At 44.5% G+C, this 24,255-nt stretch overlaps 1 protein-coding gene across 2 annotated transcripts in view; it reads right to left on the bottom strand.

Annotated features, from left to right (window-relative positions):
- HNF4A (hepatocyte nuclear factor 4 alpha) overlaps positions 1-23,552 on the bottom strand; it is a 36,194-nt gene extending 12,642 nt beyond the window's left edge. For both annotated transcript variants that reach the window (XM_043986213.1, XM_043986215.1), the window contains exons 1-4: positions 23,288-23,552; positions 15,645-15,819; positions 12,505-12,599; positions 1,638-1,744 (exon numbers count right to left, since the gene is read on the bottom strand). In XM_043986213.1, coding sequence (XP_043842148.1) covers positions 1,638-1,744; positions 12,505-12,599; positions 15,645-15,819; positions 23,288-23,402 — 492 coding nt within the window. In that variant the 5' untranslated portion in view covers positions 23,403-23,552. The remainder of the gene's footprint in view (positions 1-1,637; positions 1,745-12,504; positions 12,600-15,644; positions 15,820-23,287) is intronic.
- Between the last annotated feature and the right edge of the window lie 703 nt (positions 23,553-24,255).

Here is a 24,255-nt window from a genome sequence, read left to right as displayed (position 1 = left end):
GAGAGAGAGAGAGAGAGAGAGAGAGAGAGAGAGAGAGAGAGAGAGAGAGAGAGAGAGGATGGACTTCTGGGGCTGTCTGGAGAAGCCTGTGGATCCCTTCTCAAAATAGTATTTTTAAATGAATAAAATAAAATATAGAGGATTACAAAGGAAACCAATTATATTGAAATATAGCTACCAAAATATTTTAACCCCTGCCTTGGAGGTTATCTAGTTCATCTCTCTCATTTTATTTATGAGGAACCCAAGACACAAAGAGGGGGGAGTGATTTGTCCAGGATCACACAAGGAGTTAGTGGCAAAGCCAAGACTAGAAAGGAAAAATGACTTGCCCAGCATCACAGAGGTACTATCAATTTTCATCAACAAGTATTACTGATGGTGCTAGGTGGCAGAACCTTGGTCATAGAATGTTGGAGCTGGAAGAGGGCCATCAAGACCCCTTTACCAAACCTCCTTGTTTTTCAAAGAAGGAAAAGCCTACTCAGAAAGAAAGAGCTGCCCAAGATCTCATAGATAACATATGGTAGAAATGATTCTAGAAGTCAGGTCTTCCTGACTTTTAGTCCATTGTTCATCCCTTCCATTAAGCTACATGAATTAGGGCTAAGAATTTTTTTTAATGTGAAAAAGTGGATTTATGTACTACATACAAGAAATAGCATTGTACTGCAGTAATGGGGTGAGGGGTGTGTGTTCCTTATCCCCGCTATCTAGACATCCCTGCCTCTGTCCAAATGATGCCTCTGAATGATTGGAGGCAAAACCCTGGCACTGACCCAGAAGCTATTACTGAGGGTTATAGCAGTCTCAGAGGAGGGGGAAAAGTTGGAGGCCCCAAAGCTGCCAGTCTTGGTGTTAATGGACCTGTGTACTCCCTGTTAGAGTTTAAGAGCTGTAATTACCTGACCTGATCCTGGCTGGTTAGGATTCAGGGGACCTAACTATTCCCCTTGCTGTCCCAATTCTGTCAGAACTAGATTGGGATCCTGACTGAATCATTCCCTCTCTTTGGGTCTCGGGTTTGTTTGTTTGTTTGTTTTGTTGTTGTTGCTGTTGCTGTTGGTTTTTCTTTCTTTCTTTTTTTTTTTTTTTAGTGAGGCAATTGGGGTTAAGTGACCTGCCCAAGGTCACACAGCTAGTAAGTGTTAAGTGTCTGAGGCTGGATTTGAACTCAGGTACTCCTGACTCCAGGGCCAGTGCTCTATCCACTGTGCCACCTAGCTGCCCCTCTGTTGGTTTTTTTAAAAGTGAGGCAATTGGGGTTAAGTGACTTGCCCAGGGTCACACAGCTAGTAAGTGTTAAGTGTCTGAGGCCGGATTTGAACTCGGGTCCTCCTGACTCCAGGGCCAGTGCTCTATCCACTGTGCCACCTAGCTGCCCGCTATTGTTTTTTTAAAGAGAGAGATGGACTGGATGAGAAGGTCCCTTGCTGCTCTTGTTTCTTTTGTTTTGATATTCCCCCAGCACTAACATTCAGTGTTCGATGTTGTAAAGTTCTATGGTCCTGTAGATCTCTTGAAAGATTCTAAGCACATTTTCCCTTAATCCTTAGAGCACTCTAGGAGACCTCCATGATTCCTCTATCTTCCCCCTTCTCACTCCCATTCCAGTCCTGCTAAGGCTAGCCTGGTACCTGCTGGGATAGTACTTCAGCCTGCAGGAGGGCATTGATGGATGGGAGACTGCTGTCTTCATAGCTTGATCTCCGTGTACTGATCCGGTCCCGTTCATTCTGTACAGCTGTAAGTCAAGAGGGACAGTTGGACACTGAGGTGAGAAAAGACTTGAAGGAGCAGAAGAATCTGCAGATTGTATTCGTTGACCTCACTCAGCCTGGATCCCAGGTGAGAACTGGGTGATCTACTCCTTAACACCATTGGCTTGCTGCCTGTGAATTTAATTCAATGAGTGCATTCAGTTCTTACTACACGAGACCCTGAGAGTGGGGGCACAAAAATAAACTAGGTACCAAGTCTGTTTGCAAAGGTGACATACTTTGTAGCATAAAGATCCCTGGATTTCAAGTCACAAGATTAATGCTCAAAGCCTGGCTCAGCTACTTATGCCTTCAGCAATTTAACCTCTCTGGATCACAATTTCTTACCCTGTAAGATGAGGATATAGGACTAGATGATCAGCAAGAGTCCTTCCTGTTCTAAATCTTATGAACCTAAGGAGTTCACCCTATAAACCAGGAGACGGGGGCAGCTACGTGGTGCAGTGGATAAAGCACCGGCCCTGGAGTCAGGAGGACCTGAGTTCAAATCCAGCCTCAGACACTTGACACTTACTAGCTGTGTGACCCTGGGCAAGTCACTTAACCCCAATCGCCTCATCAAAAAAAAAAAAAAAAAGAAGAGGTAGTTTTCCATGGGTCCCTGCTATCTCCTCTCCTGTATTTCTCTTCTCCTTCTCCACTGAATTCCTTGATAGAGCTATCTTCACTAGGCATCTCCACTTCTGCTGTCACTCACCTTCTAAACCCTCAGCAACTGGCTTCCAGTTTCATAACCTAACCAAAACTGCCCTCCCCAAAGTTGCCAGCAATCTCTTAATTTCCAAATCTAATGGCCTTTGTTTTTATAAGATTTTTAATTCCAAATTTTTTTTTCTCTCTCTCCCTTTCCTCCCCCCTTCCCAAGACAGAAAGCACACAATCACATTAAACATATTTCTGCATTAGTCATGTGAAAGAAGAATCAGAACACAAGGGAAAAACCTCAATAAAGAAAAAAAAAAAACAAGAACCCAAAATAGGAACTATGGTTCAATCTACATTCAGAATCCACAGTTCTTTTTTCTGGATGTGGAGAACATTTTCTATCATAAGTTCTTTGGAATTGTCTTGGATCATTGCACTGCTGAGAAGAGCCAAGTCTATCACAGTTGATCATCACACGGTGTTGCTGTTACTGTGTACAATGCTCTCCTGGTCCTGCTCACTTCACTCAGCATCAGTCCACTTAAGTCTTTCCAGGTTTAAGGGTCCCTTCCCAATTTTTATCCTTGATATCTCAGCTCTTACTGGACACTTTCTCTTTCCTAGATTTTCATTACACTGCTCTCTCCTAATTCTCCTCCTACCTGTCTGACCATGTCTAGGAATTGTTTACTGGTTTACCACCTATACCATGCCTGCTAACTGTGGGTGCCCCCCCCAAGGCTCTTTCCTGGCTTCTCTTCTCTTCTTATTCATTTGATCTCACTTAGTGATCTCATCAGCTTCCTAAGTTCAAGTATCTCTCTGTAGATGATTCTCAAACCTATATATCCAATATCTCTCTTGAGTTCTAGTACTGCATTAGTAACTCCCTGTTGGAGATCTTGAAATGGATGTCCTGTAGGCATCTTTCAAACTTAACATGTGCAAAACAAAATTCATTATCTTTTTTCTGCAAATCCAGCCCAAACTTTCCTATTCCTAGATATGAACGTCCTCTCGGTGAAGCAGCCCCCAAATCTCAGCATTGTTAACAGCTCCACCCCCTTTGCCTCAGACACCCGATCCCTTGCCAAATCCCACAATTTCTACATTTACAGAATCTTTCATGTACATCTCTGGCACTCTATACACAGTCACTACAGAGATTCATGTGGACTATTGTAATAGCTTGCTAATGTGGTCTCTATGCCTCAGGTCTCTCCCCAATCTAATCTAACCTCCACTCAGATGCCAAAGTGATCTCCCTAATGTGCAGGTCAGACTCTTTGTTTCTCTCTGTCTCTCACTGTTTGTCTCCTTGTATCTTTGTCTCTCTACCTCGGTCTCTTTTTTTCTGTGTCTCTCTTGGTATTTCTTAGTCTCTCTCTCTCTCTCTCTCTTTCTCTCTCACATACACACACACACACACACACACACACACACATACACACACACTCTTTCCCCACTCAACAAACTTCAGTGACTCTTTATTACCTCCATGAGTCCCTTATAACCTCCAGGGTAAAATACAAAGCCCTCTGGATGGCATCTAAAGCTCTGCCCAAACTGGGCCTTTTCTATCTTTCCAGTCTTCTACTTTACTCCTCTCCCTGCATTCTATAATCCAGCACCACAGATCTCCTTGCTCTTCTTTACATATGACATCTCATCTCCTGTCCCTGGGACTTTCCCCTGGCTGACCCTCATTCCTGTAACCCTTCTCATGCATTTCCCTCCTCACCTCCACTCGTTGGCTGCCCTGGCATCCTCTGAGGCTCTCGCTGGACTCTTACCTTCCATGGGAAGCCTTTCCTGGTACTCCTCTCTAGCCCTGCTAGTCCCTTCCCTCTGAGAATAGCTTCCATTTATACTCTCATATGGGCATGGATATTTGCATGTATTCTCCCCAATTAGAATGTGAGCTTTGCCTTTCTTTGTATACCTAGTGTTGAGCACAGGGATGACCCATTGTGAGCTTGTCAATTGACCGATGGCTTGATGTGCCCCATTTTACCCTGCATCTAGCTCACCACAGGCCTGAGATAGAAAGCCAAGATGGCTCCTTGGGTTCATTTCCTGCCTTTGACATAGACCGGTTGCTTTATCATGGATGGAGAAACTGTAGCTAAGGAAGCTCAAGGGGTAAAGTAAGGGAAAAAACTGTTCTAAAAACTAGGAGGCTTTGACTTTAGCACCTACTTACCACTAACTAGCTGTGTGACCTTGGGCCAGTAACTTCCCCTCTCTGTACCCTGGCTTTCCCATCTGTAAAATGGAAATGATCACACCCACCTCACCTGCCTTAAAGGGCTACTGTGAGAAGATCAAGTGAGACAAGGGATGTGAAAGAGCTTTGTAAGTTAAAGGGTATGAAAGACCTAGGTAGTCTATGGGCAAAGGAATGGTCCCTTTATCAGGGAAAGTCCATAGGTAGGTAAAGCCTGGTAGACCACCCAAGGCCCTGGCCTCTACCAGTCTGGGGTCTGGTATCTTCTCTACATGACAACTAGTTCTATCAAAGAGAAACGATGGCAATTCCTTACCTGAGTAGAGAGGAGCACGGGGGGGCTTGCAAATGGCTTTCTCATCTACCCCCTCATTTTGTTTTATTTTGTCTTCAGAAAATCCCTAGAGGGTAGGGTAGGGCAGGTATTATTCTTCCTTTTGTCCCCTCTTCTCCCTCTCCCCTGAATAGGATAGATGAGAAAACTGAGGCTCAAAGAGGTGATTACAGGGTTTGACTGAGGCTGAGGTAAATGAGAGACAGTACTAAAAACAGGTCTCCTGATTTCAAGTTCAGAACTCTTACTACTACGACATACTACTCTTGTTAAGAAAAAGAGACAGAAATACATTGGAGCAAGGAGGCAGCATGGTATAGACTGCTGGACTTCAAATCAAGACAGACCTGGGTTCTAATCTTGCCTCTAACCAGAGTTGCATGATATCGGGCAAGTCACTTAGCCTCTCTGCGACTCAGTTTCCCTCATCTGTAAAATGGGGATGAAAATAATATCAGTAGTATTTACCTCACAGAGGAGTAGTGAGGACTAAATGAGATCATATATGTAATGTGCTTTGTAAATTTAAAGTGTTATATGGCTGTCAGCTGCTAATATTTCATGTAAAGGAAGATAACTAGGATGGGGCAGGCAGGAAGGAAGCATTTATTAAGCCCTCAGTATGATCCAGGCATTGTGCTAAGCACTTTACAAATATCATCTCATTTGATCCTCACAACAATCCTTCTGGGTGCTATTAGTAGCCTCATTTTACAGTTGAGGAAACTGAGGCAGACAGAAGTTAAGTGATTTGGCCAGGGTCACACAGCTAGTGTCTATGGCCAGATTTGAACTTAGGTCTTCCAGACTCTAGGACCAGCGCTCTATCCATCTTACCATCCAGCTGCCTTTAGGATTAAAGAAGATTTGGGACTGATAAGGGGGATGAAGAGAGAGACAATCTCAGTCTTCAAGTATTTAAAGAATGATCATGGGGGAAAAGAATTCTCTTTGTTGTGCTTAACCCCAGAGGTATAATGAGGAGCAATGGAGGGAATTTATAGGGAGACAGAGTCTGGGTTAATATACAGAAGAGCTATTCAGCCTTAGAATGGGTTGCTACAATGGGCACTGGAAATGGTCAAGCAGAAGCTACATGAACACTTGTGCATTTACTCCCTTACTCAGTAAACTCCAATGGCTCCTGATCACCTGCAGGATCACATATAAAAAACCCTTCACCACCTGGCCTCTTCCTGCCTTTCCAGTGTTCTTAATGCTTTGCACCACGTACTCTAGGACCCGGCTACAACAGACCAGTTGCTATTCCTAGCACATAATATGCCACCTCCCAACTCCATGGCTTTTCCCTGGCTGTCCCCCATGCCTGGAAGGTCCTCTCTCCTCATCTGTGCCTCCAGCTTCCTTGGCCTCCTTCAAGTCCCAGCTAGAACCCCACCTTCTACAGGAAGCCTTTCCCAATCCCCTTTAATTCTAGTGCCTTCCCTTCATGGATCATTTCCCAGTTACCCTGTATATAATTAGCATGTGAAGAGTTGTTTGCATGTTTAGACTGTGAGCTCCTTGAGGGAGCTGTCCTATTTTTCTTTGCACAGCATCTGGCACTTAGTAAGTGCTTAATATACTTGAATATAATAGTTCTTTATTAGTAGTTTAATATAATAGTTCTTTAAATACTTGAAGACTGGGATTGTGTATCTCCCCATCCCCCCCTTATCAGCCCCAAATGTTTATTCACTGACTTCTCAGGGATATTATAGAAGGAATTCTGGCATTTGTTTCCATTCAGTAAACATTTACTAAGGTGGGAGACTAAATTGGATGTGCTCTAAGGTCTCTCCTCACCCTGATATTCTTCCAGGGCAGGAGTTCTTAACCTAGGGTCTGTATTTCACTATCATTGGTTTCCTTTGTAACCCAATGTATTGCATTTTAAAACATTATCTGGGGGGCAGCTGGGTGGCACAGTGGATAAAGCACCAGCTCTGGATTCAGGAGGACCTGAGTTGAAATCTGGCCTCAGACACTTGACACTTTCTAGCTGTGTGAGACCCTGGGCAAGTCACTTAACCCTCATTGCCCTGCAAAAAAACCAAACCAAAACAAAACCCAAAAAACCCACCCCTCCCCAAAACAACAACAACAACAATAACAAAACAACTCAACAAAAACAAAACATTTTTTGGGGATGACTTCACCAGACTGTCATAGGGGTCCATGATATGAATGGAGCCCAAGGGGACATCTTGACTTGTTCATGGCTTGAAGTCTGAAACTGAGTTCCAGCTTCCTATATGGGAAACAGTATTGGATTGATAATCAGGAAAACTGGGTTCTAGTCTCAGCTTTGTCATTTGCTATGTGTCATCCTGGGCAGGTCACTTTTCACCTCTGGCTCTCAGTTTCTCCACTTGTAAAAGGAATTTCAGCAAGATGACCTCTAAGTTCTCTTCCAGCTCTGACCTTTTCCTTTCTGTGTCTGAGGTCCCTTCTAACTCTCACAATCTCTGAGTTTAGGACTGTTCGTTCCTATTCTAGCTTGAATTCTCTGTTTCTCCTTTCTCTAGATGCTTAGACATTTATGAATGGGTACCAATTATCACTAGCATTTATACAGCACTTGTGCATTTGCAGGGTGTTCTGAAAGTTTAGTTATCTTAAAACTGCATCAAGATTTTTGGAATACCCCGCATTATTCCATTTGATGGCTCTGCATTGCACTTGTTCGATCTATGGTATTGACTGAGACCAGTAGATAGCCACAGATAGAGAGAGAGTGTCTGATCTGGAAGAGACCTTAGAGCAGAGAATATCAGAGCAGGGAGGAACCTTAGAACACAGAATGTAAGAACCCAGACTGTCAGAACCAGAAGGACCTTAGGACATGGAAGGGACCTTAGTCCAATGCTCATATTTAATAAATGTGGAAACAGACACAGCAAGGAAGTGACAGATTGTCCTCCAGATGATTGATTCCCCTTCTCAGGGCAGGAAACCATTTTTTTCCATCTGCCTGGGGGAGAGTTCTCATGTCCTTTTGTCACTTGATATTTCTTACCTGGGACTATCTCTTCTCTAATCAACAATAAAGGGGAACATTGTCTGTCCCCCCCCCCACACCCTTCCTGATTACTTGCTGCCTGTGGTTCTAATCAAAGCAGCCTGAGCAACAGGAGGCTGGCATTCCTTGCAGGCCGGCCTAACTAAGCCTGAGCAAGGGAGCAACTAAGCCCGTTGTCGGGATGAAAGGCCTGCTGTCAGCAGCGGTAAATAGGCCCCCTCAAGGTCAGGCTCCACGTTATCAGCACTGGGCTCGAGTTCAGTCACGGAATGATGTTTTTCAAATGTTTGCTCAGTATTAGCCAGGTCGTGGACCTAATGTAACTTCTATTGAATATTAACAGATCAGGGGCAGAGCTGGAGCAGAAGATGAGCCTAGCTTTCCCAGAGAATATGTGTGCCTTCATGGCCAATCTGGGGCCTGGGATTTTCTAGTTTTCCCATTTCACCATGCCCTTCTCTTCTTTACATAGGATCCTAGATCAGGAGCTAGAGGGGACCTATCTTGTCCAATCCTCTCATATTACAGATAGTGAAATAGACCCACAAAGGGGAAGTTACTTGCCCAAGGTCACACAGATAGTAGGTGTCAGAATCAGAATTTGAACCCAAGACCTCTGACTCTTGAGGCAGAACTCTATCCACCACTCTATACTGCTTCCCACCTCTTAGGGACAAACACCATCAGGGCCCTGAGCATGGAGTCAAGACTCCTGGGCCCTCCTAGCCCTGGCTCCAGCTCTGATTAGTTGTGTGTTCATGGGCAAATCACTTCCCCTGACTGGGCTTCACTTTCCTCATCTGTAAAATGGAGGCAATGCAGTTGCATTACCTGCCTCACACAGTAAATTCGAGGAGAGTACTTTGTAAACTTTCAAACGCTATTGGGATACAAATTGTTAGTATTATTAGTCCACAATCCTGGGACTGTTGTCTCTGGACTGGATGGAGATCAGGTGATTCTCTCAGAGTCTAGAGGCTGGGATCCAGACAGAAGTTTCTCCCTTTTCTGGTTATAAAGAAAAAATTGTACCCTCTCTTGGACCAAAAGCTCTAAGTCTCAGGGTCTCCTCCAAGGAGATATTATTGTCTCACACCTAGCCTAAAGTGTTTCCTTCAAAGGTTAGCTTCTGTCTACTCTGTATTTCTTATGTATTTATTCTTCTGTTGTCTCCTTGTTAGAATATTGTCTATGTGTCTTCCCCATTAGGATGTAAGCTCCCAGAAGGCAGACACTGTGTTTTGCCTTGCTTTGTATGCCTAGCACTTATCACAGTGCTTGGCCTATAGTAAGTGCTTAAATACCACAGATCTGAAGGGGGTCACTGCCCCATCAGGATCATCAAAGACTGTGCCAACCTTTGGGAGACAATATGAGGGCAGAAGAAACCAGATAAATCATTCAAAACCTCGTGAACTGTGGTTTTCCTTCCTTCCTTCCTTCCTTCCTTCCTTCCTTCCTTCCTTCCTTCCTTCCTTCCTTCCTTCCTTCCTTCCTTCCTCCCTTACTCCCTTCCTCCCTTCCCTTCCCTTCCCTTCCCTTCCCTTCCCTTCCCTTCCCTTTCCTCCTTCCCTTCCTCCCTCCCTCCCTCCCTCTCTCCCTTCCTTCCTTCCTTCCTTCCTTCCTTCCTTCCTTCCTTCCGTCCTTCCTTCCTTCCTTCCTTCCTTCCTTCCTTCCTTCCTTTTTCCCGTCTTGTATCCCCAGTGCTTTGCATAGTTCCTGCCTCATAATAAGGCTTAATAAATATGTGCTGACTGACTGTTTTCATTCTGGCTAAGTGGGGAAAAGCTGAGGTGTCAAACAGAATCATTGAAAGATATTGAGATAAAGTCTAGTCACTCCAGTATCCCAAATGAGGGATAATTGCATGACTTCTGAGTCTACTGTGCTCTGAGGACTACTGAATATTTCATTCTCTCCACTTCTGAGATTTCTATTTCCAAATATTCCTTCTCACATGGCCACCAGGAGGAAAACCTAAGTGGTCCAAACTCCCAAACAAATGGCATTCTGAAATCAATGAAATGAACTGCCCAAGGAAATCCTTCTTGGCTTTAGATGCTCCCACTGGGCAGGAGAAAGAAAATTAGGTTCTGTGAGCCATTATGGAGGTATTTCATAGTATCTCAGTAGAAACACCAATATCTTGACTTACCTGAAGACTGACAGCAGTGGCAATTGGTAGCCTGGGCCCACTGTCACATGAATTGTTGTGTGTGCATCAACAGAAGAGTTATCTCAGCTTCTAAATAACCAACAAAACTTACCTGCTCACACTAATCTGTTACCTACCAGCCCTCCCCAACTACAGTTGGGCATCAGCCAAAGGTAGCAGATGGATCTTCCACTGGCCTGGTATACATTGTTACTTCTTCTGGCAAGAAGGACAAGTGGGCAAGAAACTATTTCCAACAACCTGGAAATCTCATCCCTCTGCCAACAGCTTTCCTAAGAACCCTGAGACGCATTGCTCCTGGATGAGGATGTACATATAGGTTTATTAGTCCATACATAGGGTATAGAATTACTATGGGGTTAATATGATTTTATAGCAGGAAGACACCTTGATGATCATAAGAATCAAGGAAGGGAGAGTGATTCAGTGATGAGCATGCAAACGTCTGTTAAATGGGTATATGCAGAGAGATGACTGTGCAAAGGCAAGGGACTCCTTGGATTAGGATTCAGTACCCTGGGCTCTAGTCCTAGCTCCAGACTCACTGGATAAATCCCTTACCCTTTCTGTGCCTCAGTAAAATGAGGGAGGTCAATTAAAAGACCTCTAAAGGATCTTCAGTGCTATTCTGCTATGATTTTACATGGAGTAAAGATATATGTGAATGTTTCTATTTAAATCTGGCCTCATGCATATGCAGAGTGGGTGGCTGTCTGCTGAGTCACTCTCTCTAGACAAAAAAAAAATACCCTTCTGTCTGTTATAGTGCCTGAAGCACCATCATTTTTTTAAAAGGCATCTTTGTTTAAAATGCAAATATCCATGGGAAGCACTTGGGGGCGATGAGCTAAGAACACCCTACTGGAATGGGGCACAGAGTCAATGCTCAAAGAAGATCGTGGTGTCTGAGAGAAAGAGTAAGAAGGGCTAAGAGGGATGGAGGAGAGGCTCCAGAGAAAAGCTTTCCTGACTTTGTGAAAAGCCAGCCCTGGTTCCATGTAGGTGCTTTGGTGTGTGTGTGTGTGTGTGTGTGTACATGCATACATACACTTGTGTACATGTATCCACATGTGCATGCACATGTGCACTAAGGATAAGGGACCGAGCTAATCACAGTGCTGGAGGATAGGTGGGAATGGGAGGTTTGAAAGTTCACTGAAGGATATTTGACCAGAAACATTATAAAGTCGAGGCAGTACAGTGCAGTGGAAAGGCTGCTAGATGTGGAGTCAGAGGACCTGGGTTTGAATCCTACCTCTGTCTCTTTCCTGCTTACACAGACTCGGGAAAGCTGCTTCATTTATCCAGCCCTTAGTTTCCTCATCTGTAGGATGAGGGGCTTGGGCTAGATGGCTTCTAAAGTCCTTTACAGTATTAAACCTATAATCCTAAAATTAATCCATTCAATATTCACGTATAGAGTGGCTACCATGGGCAGCTTCCTGACTTCATTCACTTGGGATTGGGGGGAGGAGGAGACAGATCATGGAATTGAGAATTGGAAGGGACCCATTTTAAAGATGAGGAAACTGAGACCCAAAGTGGAGAAGCAATTTTACATTGGATCCTGTGGACAAATGTCATAGTCACATATATCACAGAATGTCAGAGATAGTAGGAACTTTTGAAACTATCTAATCCAGGAGTTCTTAACCTGGGGTCCATGAACTATTTTTTAAAAAAAAGTTTTATAACTGTATTTCCACATAATTGGTTTCTCTTGTGATCCGAGGTGTTTAACGTTAGGCATTTTAAAAAATTATTCTGAGAAGGGGTCCATAGGTTTTGCCAGATTGCAAAAGGTTTCTAAGACACACACAAAAAAGGTTAAGAACTTCAGATCTCATCCAACCCCTTCATTTTTTTTTTTTTAAACAGACAAGAAAAATTATCCACCCATGGTCACAGGCAGTGAGTGAGAGTGCAAAATTTAAACTCAGGGCTTTGGACTCCCAGGCTGGAAGTCTTTCCATTTTACCTTCCCTGTGGAATATAAATGGGGCCAGGGAGGGGGTGGAGGAACCAGGAGAAAATGCAAATTGTGTGAAGTGGCACCACTCTTTTCCAAGTCCTCTGGTAGAAAGGAAACTCATTACCCCAGTCCATCTCTCCACACCCTTGGCTGGGTGAGTCCCTGTGGCTGGGAGGGAAAGGAGAAGCCAGCTATCTCTTCAATCTGATATCAAGAACATGGCCCCGCCCACTTCTCCACCATTAGCTTTCTCTTTTCCTTAACCATCTCAACCCAGGGCCACTTGCCAAGCCATAAAATCATGGCTCTGCCCCCAGAGGGTGGAGGATGGGGTGGCCTGAGCTCACCTTCCTTCTTCATTCCTGCCCGGAAGCACTTCTTCAGCCTGCAGTAACGACACTGATTCCTCTTGTCCTTGTCTACCACACACTGGCGGCTAAACCTGGGGAGGAGTTGGAGGGTGGAAAGATGGGAGGGGTGAGAAAAAATGGGAGTTCAATTCCATGCCATTCAACAGATATTAAGTATCTACTATGTCTACAATATTGGAGTCAGCACAGTGGAAATGGAGATCTAAGCAAGATGAAGCTTCTGCTTTCAAAGGGCCACAAAACAAAGGCAAGAGCAAGAACTAGAGAATAGAGACTGGAACACTGGACACACAAAGGGCAGTAACATGAGAAAGAAAGGCTCAGGAGGGCCTTGAATGCCAGGATAAGAAGTTTACCCTTTCTTCAATACACAATGGGTTGTATTCTAAAGATTGTCATGTGAAAGCAGGATTATACCTGCCTTGCTTGGTCCCAGAGGGCAGAACTAGGATCAGTGTGGTGGGTGGGAGCAACTGCAGAAAGGTAGATTTCTGTTTAGACACTTCCTAACAATAAGAATAGTGTTGTCTTGGGGAGGGAGAAAAATTTGGAACTCAAAATCTTACAAAAATGAATGTTGAAAACTATCTTTACATGTAATTGGGGAAAAAAGAAAATGCTATTAAGTGGAGGAAAAAAAAGAATAATGGACTGCCTTGGGAAATAGTGAGTTCCCCATCCCTAAAGGTTTTCAAAAGAAGTCCAGATGACCACTGGTCAGGGATGTGGAAGGGGAGGTCAGGTATAGGTTGGTCTAGACAATCTCTAAAAACCTTTCCTGACATTCTGTGATTCTGAGCTTAGGACTAACAACAAATGTAGGGAAAGTCATATATGCAAATAACCAGTACACAAAGAAATAGGTCATCAGTGAAATAAGGGATATGTAAAAGCGCTAGGACAAAATGTTAGCTGGAGGAAATCCAGGTAGGCTTCATGGACAAGATGGGGCCCAAGCTGGGCCTTGAAAGAAAGGAGGGTTTCAGTAGATAGAACTGCAAGAGGAGTTCATTCTAGCCTGGAGGATGTAATGAACAAATGCAGTTTGATTCAGCAAACATTTCTTAAGCTCCCATTTGTGTGAGGTACTCTGCTAGATACTGGGGGTACAAGACACAAATGAAATAGTTCCTGCCCACAAGGAGCTTACATTCTGCTGTAATGGCATAAAGCAAGGGGGTAGTGGAAGAAGAGCTCGGGATGGGGACAGACAGTAATCCAGTTTGTCTGGAATACAGAGTAAGTGTAGGGGAGTAGTGAGAGATAAGGCCAAACAGGTAGGTTTGTTGGGGACAATGAATGCCAGGTTAAGCAGTTTATATTTTATATGGAAGGCAACATAAACCCGCTAAAGATTTTCGACTAGAGAAATGAGATGATCGGAGCAGTGTGTTAGGGAAGTTGCCAAGGCTTTGTGTGAAGGACGGATCAAAGAGGAAGTAGGCAGATTGGAAGCAGGGAGCATAGTTAAGAGAAAATCCAGATGAGTGGTAGTGAGAGACCACTTTAGGCTGGAAATTCTGTTAGGCAAGCGAAAAACATACAAATGAAAGATATTACGGAGGTAGGACAGTCAGCATTTGGCAGCTGATTGTATATGGGGGTTAAGGAAATGGGAAGGGTCAGAGATAGCTAAAATTTGGAGCCTGGGCAAATAGAGGGTAGTAAAATAGGCATGTTAATGGGAAGAACGGTTCAGCACTGGGAGGACAAGATGCTGAGTCTTGCTTTGGACATATTCGATTTGAGGTATTGGTGGGATGTTCAGGTAGAGGTATCCAGCAGGAAACTCTAAATGCAAGACTGGAGCTTTGGGGTAAAGACCTTAACTGAAGCCAGGAAAGTGGATGAGGGTTGCAGTGAGGCTCAGATGATACCCATATGGAAAGTGTTATGTAAATGTCTGCCATTTTGACTATTATTATCCTTTGGGACCAGAAGGGAGGAAATGTTAGAATATTAAGAGATATAAGGCAAATGGCCTCAATCTTCTTAGTAAATAGGAGGGGGTGGTCATCTGCTGCTGATTGCAGAAACATCATCCTTTTCATCTCATTTGATGGAGTTCACCAGGAAAGGGTCCTGGGTCAAGTCACTGTCAAAAGCTTTTAGGCTTAATGTTCTGTGGATTGTTGAACAGGTGGACAAAATGACTACTGTTGGCATCCTTGGTAGGTGTACCTCCTGGAGCATCCAGGACAACAGGGATGATATACTCCTCATCCTGTTCCCGTGTGATGGCGAGTTCTACTGCTATGACTCTCTATTTTGGAAGCTTCTCATTCTATGAAGCTTGGAGATGATGAGTATTTGGTATGGTGACATCTATAGAAAATGTTCTTTAAATTTTTTTATGGATCAGTGTGATGTCTAGGTAATTGTGGGTAACAGTTTGGCCTGTGATAATGGTCTAGTGCCATTGCAGTTTACTGGTTGAATTCTCCAGGATATTTTGGGTTCTGTACTTGTAGTACAAGGACTTATCATGTCTTAGTCTATGAAAGAAAACAAGCTTCTGGTATAGAATTCTGGTCAACAGGTTATGTGTTGCCAGGCATTCAGATGGTGTTAAATTTTCATAGCCTGTTGTGATATGTTTGAAATTTCTACCATTTCCTTTTATTTATCAGTAAGGCTGAGCTCCTTTTGGCCAATCCCTCTGTAATTTCTGGTGGTGATGACCTGATCTTGAATTGTCATCATCATCATTATGCTATTATTATTATGGATATATGTGAACTGGACTTAAGATTTCACTGGTACAGAAAATTTTCAGATATGGGAAATTTCCTCTACCAATGTAGGTTGTCACCTTTTCTGTAAATTATAGCCTTAGAGAGTTACCTAGAGAAGTTAAGTGATTTTCTTAGGGTCAAAGGCAGGACTTGAACTCAGTCTGGCTTATACCAATCCTATGAGATAAGTGCTATTGTTATCCCCATTTTACACATAAGGAAACTGAGGCACAAAGAGGTTACCTCACTTACCCATCGCCACCTGGGTAATAAGCATCAGGGGCAGGATTTGAACCCATGCCTTCCTGATTCTTACTCCAGCATTCTATCCAATGTAGAAGGTAGAAGGGTTTCCCAGGCTCCTTCCTGTCCTGTGCTCACCTGCATGAGTACATGTGGTTCTTTCTCACACTCCTTCGGAAGAAGCCCTTGCAGCCATCGCAGCTCGAGGCCCCATAATGCTTGCCTGTGGCACGGTCCCCACAGATGGCACACAGGGGACTGACACCCAGGCTGTTGGGGGCGTTGAGGTTGACACCTTCAGATGGAGATGCATCTATGCAAGGAAAGAGAGCATGGAGGTGGATGAGTGAGGCTGGGGTGGGGCAGAAGGGGGACAGAAATGATTATGGAAAGAACGTTCAGTTTAAAAGTCAGAAGGGCCAAGTTTGAGTTCTGTTTCCAATACTATCTGTGTGACCTTGGGCAAGTCTCTTGTCCTTCCTAGATCTCAGTTTCTTCATCTGTAAAATCAAGATGGTACACTAGTACATAGTATCAATAGGAAATACATTGTAAATCTTAAAGGGTTATAGAAATATGAGCTGTTATTATTAATAATTTTCCCACCGGGAGACCATATTTTGGCTTGGTTCCATGATGAAATGTGTAAAGATCTGTCTACCCAGTTATCAATAGATTTAGATCAAGTCTGGGGTCCAGTGAGGGCACTACCTGCAACAGAACAATTCTTGGGGAGGGATCAAGATCACAGTGGCACACATTTCTAAAGCTTTTGTAATTTATAATGCACTAACTCCCTCTGGGAGGTAAGGAGTATAAGTTATTATCTCTATTTTATGAATGAGGAAAGTAGGCTCCATTACCCAACCAGCAAGTCTCAGAGCTAGGGGCTCATCCTGAGACCTGCTACCAAGTTCAGAGCTCCCTTCTAGACCATTCCTCCATCTACTTGGCCAGGGAAGGCTCACAAATATGCTGGTGAGATAGAGGGAGGAAAAGGGACTTGAGAATCTGGAGGTACAAACTGGATATCCAGTCAAGGGGCTGGATAGAGTTCAGAGCTAGAAAGACCTTTGAGAACACCTCATTCAACTCCCTGGTTTTACAGGGGAGGAAATTAAGGGCCAGAGAAAAGAAATGACTTGTCCGATGAGGTCACAAATGGACAAAGTTGAAACTAGAAGCCAGAACCTTTGATTCCCCATCCAAGTTCTTTCCTCAGCACCCTACTATTTGGAACACGCAAGGGATGATTCCATGGCACAGAAAGGAGGTGGGAAAACCAGCAGCAGTTAGGCAGAATCTAGCTTTACTTATCCAAGATCGACTTTTCCTAGAACTCTTCTGACACTTGCTCCAGAGTCTCCCTCAGCCCAGGGGCCTCTGGATCTCAAAAACAATCACTGTGGTCCCAAGGGATTTTAATTTTTGATAAGCTGGTTCTCCCAGCCCCCACTGGGCTGGGGCTACTGGCCTGGGGACCACTGACCCAATTATAGCTGGAAGCTCTGCCTCAATAAAAAGGAGAAGCATATAAAGGGCTGAGAGTTGAACCCCTCTCTCCATGCAGCTGTGTCTGAGGCTGACGCTGATGTGGGGAGCAGGGTGCTCCTCATCAACTTCCCAAGGACCCAGAATTCTCTCCATTCCCAAGGGGCCACCTGGGGTTCAGCCTCAAAGTGATTCCAGGGATGAGACCATGAATATATAGGTGTTCTGAACAACCTGCTCCAGTACCCCGCCTCCACCAAAGAGAAGGTGAAAGGCTAAGGAACCAGAGTGTCTAGATCTACCTTAGGAGTGGGCTCCAAATTTAGGTGGAGATGATCACAGGGGGGACTTGCTCAACCCTTCCTGGAGTTCCATGGAAGCTTGTTAGTCCTGTGGAAGCCCCCTAAGTTTCCAAAAAAACCTCAGGGCCTGGGTGGAGGGGGGCGGAGATGCAGAGAATGGTGGAAGTTCCCCAGGATTTTGCAGAGCTGATGTACAAGTAGAATTAGGCTTTCGTTATCTAGGTAAACTTACATTTTCCAAGGATGATGTTTGTCTAAGGATGTTACTTCTCAAACAAATTCTTTTCTGTTAAAAAATGACACTCATTCTCCCTCTAGCAATGCATTGGTTCCCAAATACAGGGAAGGGATAGAATAATATAACTTCAATTTAAATAAAGAAATCAATTGAGAGATTCTAATTACTTTTTTTTTTTTTTAGTGAGGCAATTGGGGTTAAGTGACTTGCCCAGGGTCACATAGCTAGTAAGTGTCAAGTGTCTGAGGCCACATTTGAACTCAGGTCCTCCTGAATCCAGGGCCTGTGCTTAATCCACTGTGCCACCTGGCTGCCCCGATTCTAATTACTTTTTGTTTTTGTTTTTTGTTTTTTTTTTTTAGGCAATGGGGGTTAAGTGACTTGCCCATTGTCACATAGCTAGTAAGTGTCAATCTAATTACTTTTAAAAAAAGTTTGCAGACCTTTAGTCCAGGATGATGCCTGAGACATGAGGATGAAGAAGGAGAGAAGTTTTCTAGGTCTTTTCTCTAGATTCCTGCTTGGAGTTGGTTCTTTTTGAGTTAGAATTCAATTACTCTAAGGACTAGGGGCTGTTGCCCCATTCCCAGGACAGAGCTTAGAATAATGATGATGATGATGATGATGATGATGGTTTATATAGTGATTAGAGACCAATAAAGTGTTTCCCCTCACAACTACCCTGTGGAGGAGCTTGTGTAAACCTTATAAACTCCATTTTGCAGATGATAAAACTGAGTCTCATAGAGATTAAGTGACTTGCCTATAGTCAAACAACCAGTGAGTAGCAGGGCCTTGATTTGGAGCCCAGATCTCTTGACTTCCAGTACAGTTTGCTTCCCACCAGACTCCCCTGCCTGCCTCTGCTCACCTCCTTCTCCCTCTGACAGAGTTAACTCACTGAACCTCCTGAACAACTCTGCAGAATCCCTGGCCTGATGGGAAATGGATTTTAGGGAAGGCAATAGGTCCTCTCCATACACAAGGTGGCATTTATGTGAGACAGCACAGTGGAGTAGAAAGAGCCCCAGGTCTGTAACCAACCAGATGGGGTCCCTTAGCCCACTCAGTTTCCTCTCTGAGCCTAAGCAGGTTTGGACGAGATGAACTGCTGACTCTACTCTTCTATAGGAATAGTTTATATACATATACATATGTATATATATATATATGTATATATATATATGTATTTATCCGTTACATACATATTATTAGTATTATCATGCTTGATGCTCTCAGACAAACGCTAGGCCACACACTGAAAATAGATATAGAATCTTCTCATTTCAGGTTGGTTGAGTTGATGATCTGCCTCCCCCATGGGATGAGACCCAGGGGCCCCAGGGCTGCCCTCCCTGCCTACCTGCCCCAAGTGTTCTGTGAATTATTGCCCGAGGCACGGTAATTGTTAAGCTCTGTGTCCTTTCTCCTTTACTTGCCCTCCTCTCCCCCTCATCACCTTAGGCCCCATAGACAGGGAGTGGAGACTACCCCCAAACACGGCTACTTGGAGAGACACTGAAGAGACTTGGGCAGATTCAACACATTTTATTTGGGTTCTTAGTGCAGAACCAGCTGGCATCCCTGGAGGCTGAGCTGGAGAGCTGAAAAGGGTCAACTTTTCTCTAATGCCTTGGGGCTTGGACTTCCTTCCACTAGACCTTAGGGCAGAGGCCCCTATGGATGCGAATGAGGTTAGGGGAAAATCTTTTCCCCAACTCTGCTCCAAACTCTGAAAGGCACGGGGAGAGGGTTGGATTGGATTCAGAGGAATCTGGGGAGGGGGAAGGAGGAAGGAGGAGAGAGGAGCAGTCATAGATCATTTGCCTGGTAGGAAAACAATTCCAAGCCACTTCTTTCTCAGCTTCTTCCCTTTCCACACACAGGGCAGATGAAGCATTCCAGAATACTAGAATCCTAGAATGTCAGAACTAGGAGAGAAGTATGGTAGAATGGAAAGCCTGCTAGATTTAGTCAAAGGACCTAGACAAAAGGACGAATATGGAAATGGCTTACATAATATATGCACATGGACAACCTGCTTACTGCCTCAGGAAGCATGGATGGGAGGGAAGGAAGATAGAATTTGGAACTCAAAACTTGAAATGCAAATGTTTATTATTAGTCAAAGGACCTGGGTTTGAATCCCAGCTCTGCCTCTTACTATCTGTGGGATTTTGTATAGATCACTTTACCTCTCTAAGACCTCAGTTTCTTCATCTGTAAAAATAGAGTTTGAACTAGATGGCCTCTAAGGTCCCTCCCAGGTCTAGAGCAGCTAATTGGTGCAAGGGATCAAGCATTGGACTTGGAGTCAGGATAGACTTGAGTTCAAATCTGGCCTTAGACACTTACTAGCTGTGTGACCTTGGGCAAGTCACTTAACCTCTGTTCACCTCAGTTGGAGATAATAATAGCACCTATCTCCCAGGGTTGTTGTGAGGATCAAGTGAGATAATAATGGTAAAGTGCTTAGCACATAGTAAGCATTATACAATTTTAGTAATATCATCATCATCAGGAATTGAATCTGTTGACCTCTAACATCCTTTCCAGCTGTAAATCTTTAGCCTACAGAATATAGAATGTCAGTACTGAAAGGACCCTTATGAAACAGAACTAAACTGGAAGGGAATCTTGGAGATCCTGCAGTCTGATCCTATTATCATTTTTTCCTTCAACTCCCTTATTTTAAAAATGAGCCAACTGATCCCAGAGAGAAGTCACCTGCCAAAGTTCATATAATGTGATGTCGAGAATCCAGAGCTCTCCCCGTCCACTTCAGGGCTGTTCAGACCACACCAGGAAACTCTAGCTTCCCTAGCTGAGGCCAAGAGGGAGCTGTTTTGTATTTCCTAACTCATGTGTCCAGCTTTGCTTGAAGTGGGGGATGGGTCCCGTGAAGAAGGGACATGCATGGAGCCTGTCCTCCTGGTCCTTGGGGTAACTGTGTCAAGAGGATGTCACAACAATCTGAATTCCCAGAGACTTTTTGCTATGACCTAGCCTTCTGGGGAGTCCAGCTTGACCTTGACCCTGACCCTAGCTCATTAGTTTCCTCTAGACTCTTCCTGCAGGAAATATTTAGAAGCCACAGGAAATGGAGGCATAGGAGAAGCTTGTAGTTAATCCTTTGGGGAAAGCATTAAGGCCGTGAATAAGACATTGGACTTGGGAGTTAAAAGACCTCTGAGTCTTCTTCCTACTAAATGACCCAAGGCTAGTCACTTCCTCTCTCTGAGGCTATTTCTTTATCTATAAAAAGGAGATAATAATTATTTGCATTCCTTGCTTCACCAGGCTTCTGGGAGGAATGTGCTTTATAAAATGCAAAGCCTTAGAACCTGTCCAGCCAGGCCCTGACCTCAGCTGCATGTCTTCCCCAGAGATAGGAAGGAAGCAAAGACTTCCTCAGAAGCCCTAGGAAAGGGTGACTTGACTTGGTATTGATGGGCCCCTAGGTCTCTGGAGGGTCCATGAAGAACTTGGATGGGAAACTAAATCACATCTTTATTTTCACTAATCCCTAACTGAAATCTGACATTTCCTTGGCAAAGGGGTCCATTACAAAAAAATAAAAAATAAAAAAAGATTAGCCCTGGACTGGGGCTTGGACACTCCAGATTAACAGCTACAGCCCGAAGCCTGGGCATCCCTGGTAATAACAGTAGGACACTTTCCTATGGTGCTCAACAATTTGTAAAGTACCTTCCTCACAGCTCCTAGCAAGGACCAGACCTTGGGCCACAGCCAGCAATGTGTTCTTATTAGGAGACGCAATAGTTGTGCAGGGACAGTTTGTGCTCTCAGTCATTCCAACAGAGTTTTCTCTTTCTCGAAAGTTTTCATGATCATATGATCACTATCATTCCCCTTGGGGGAGGGGGAAGAATGGAGGTACCATTCATTATCCCCATTTCACAGAGGAGGAAACAGCAGCCCAGAAAAGGAAGTGACTTGCCTATAGTCACACAGCTAATTAGTAGCAGATGTGGGACCCATCCAGGGCTCTTTGCCTGAGTCCAATCTGCTTCTGTATCTCCAGACTTTTCACCAGCTTCCGACGACTGCACACCCACCAAGCTCTCTTGCTCAGGGATCACCATAAAAGAGATCATTAAGCTACCACAGCCTCGGAACTTTCTGTCTCATGGCCCCATCAACTTCTAACTTCAGTTGGACTCAGTAGGCTTTATTTTCCTTGGGCCAGTCTAGGACTAGAAGGATAATCTGGTTATCTTGGATCCTCAGAGCAGTAAACACTCTGGGACAGCTCAGTTTATGTGCCTGTGCATGTTTGAGAGTATCTGGGATCTTCGATCTAGAACTGGAAGGGACCTGGTTGGTCATCTAGTCTGACACTTCATTTTACAGATGAGGAAACAGAGACCACAAAGTAAAGGGACTCCCCCAAGGCCACACAGGTCATAAGTGGCAGAGCTAAGATTTTACCCAGGTTGTGTGATCGCAAAGCCCACAATCCTTCTACTTAGTCCAGGTCTGTATGCACATACCTATACATATATGTAAGCATATATGTAAGTCAGCATCAGGGACACCCAGAGATCTGGATTCATATGCCAACACAAACAGATTTATAGCCTGACTTACAGAGGCGACGTCATCAGCATATATAAATAAACTTAAAAATAGAACTCATGTACATATACAAATATGGGACACAAATACAGAACTATATACACCCACAGTACCCAGGCGACTTCTTATATCTTGAAACCACTTTGTCAAAAATTTCTTTCTCCTAGTTTCTCTCCTGGGGTTAACCCAGGGGCAGCCTATGATATGCTGGCGCCCTCTCCTCCCATCTGCCTTCTTTGAAAATACACCTTCCTGTCTCCTTAAGTCCCTGAGTTTCTTTCCTTACTGCCCCACCCTTCCCTGGACTGGGGAATGTCAGATCCCCCCAGTCACTGTCAGAGACAGAAGGCCCCTGATACCAACCAAACCAATCAGTCAGCCAGTGAGTATTAAGTACCTACTATGCACCAGGCACTATGCAAAGCACCAGGGATACAAAGAAAGGCAAAAGACAGTTCCTCACCTCAATCTAATAGGGGAGATGGCATGCAAACAACTGTGTACAATCAAAATATTGCAGGATAAATTGGAAACAATCAACAGAGGGAGAGCACCAGAATTAAGGATTGGGAGAGGCTTCTGGAAGAAGGTGGGATTTCAGCTGGGATGAAAAGGAAGGCAGGGAAGCCAAAGCCCCAACCTAATGGACTCAGGCAAATGAAGAGGCCGTTGGGATTGCTGAGACACTGTATGCCCTATAAAAGCTTCTGGCCGGCACCTGCGCATACCTCCACATAGATCACAGACTATCAGAGCTGGAAAAAAATCTTAAAGATGACCTGGTTCAACTTCATCAATTTACATTTGAGGAAAATGAGGGGCTAGTGAGGGGAAATGACCTAATCAAGCTGACCTTTGTGTGTGAGAGCGCGCGCGAGCACACACACACACACACACACACACACACACACGAGCGCACACACACACACACACACACACACACACACACACACACACACACACACACGACAGCCACACACACCTGTATATAATATATACCTCCAGACCTTGGCAGAGCCACACAGAACCTTGATCCACACACCTCCATTTATTTGTATAGGACCACACATCTTTCTACATCTGCATGTGGTTGTCCACATCTGGGCACACCACCTGTCCCTGCTCCCCTAAAGGCCCCTCCAGGCACTTACCATTGCCCATGGTCAAAACCTGCACATTCTCAAATTCCAGGGTGGTGTAGGCTGGGTCCAGGGCAGCGCTGTAATCGGCCATCTCCATGTCGACAAGGGCTTTGGAGAGACGCATTCTCTCCTGCCTGTCCAGAGTGGCCAGTTCTCTCTCGTTAGGGCGATTGACCGGAAACGGGCCCACTGCCCACTGGGCTGCTTTGGCCTCCCACCCTGCCTCTCTGTCCCCTTTGCCTCTGCCCTGATCCCTCTGTCTGTCCTCCTAGATTTCAAACATTTCTCTGAGAAGATTTACTGAGCTCTCGGCCTAGCCTTTCCAGAGGGTGGAGGCAAGAGGCTAGGGAGGAGTAGGGGTTAATCTTTAATCTTCCTACCCTCTGGTAGACACCATGGGACTGGGTGAGCTAGGGTTGGGTTAGGCTTGTCTCGGGTTTTTCCCTTTCTTATGGGGGCCATTGCGGTTAGGTTGGCTGTTGGATTTGGGGCTGGCATCCCCTATGCTAATTACAGCCTCCTAGGTCATTGGTCCAACTTCCTGCTCCCTCACACTCAGCATGGCACAGTACAAATAAACCACAACCGACAGCCATTAGATCCGAGTTCAGTCTCCAGCTCTGTCATACTAGCGATGTGATGCTGGGCAAGTCACCTCACAGAGTGATGATACTTTGGAGAAAACTTTAGCTGTGCAGTCAAAGGACCCAAGTTCAAACACCACCTCTAGTACCTACTACCAAATCACAATTTCCCCAAGTCTCAGTTTTCTATAAAATAAAGGAGTTGGACTAGATAGCTTCTGAGGTAGCTTCCAAATATGGCACTATAAACCTCCCTCTGACTCAGTTTCTTCATCTGTTAAGGGAGGGGATTGGGCTAAATCACAGCAATGGCTCATATTTCTTTAGTGTTTTAGGTTTACAAAGTCCCTTCCTTGCAATAATCAAGTGAGGCAGCTAATGTGAGCATTATCA

The sequence above is a fragment of the Dromiciops gliroides genome, chromosome 2 (assembly GCF_019393635.1).
Source record: "Dromiciops gliroides isolate mDroGli1 chromosome 2, mDroGli1.pri, whole genome shotgun sequence".
Classification (NCBI taxonomy): domain Eukaryota; kingdom Metazoa; phylum Chordata; class Mammalia; order Microbiotheria; family Microbiotheriidae; genus Dromiciops; species Dromiciops gliroides.
The sequence above is the reverse complement of the archived record's forward strand: the minus strand, read 5'-3'. Positions and strand labels throughout refer to the sequence as shown.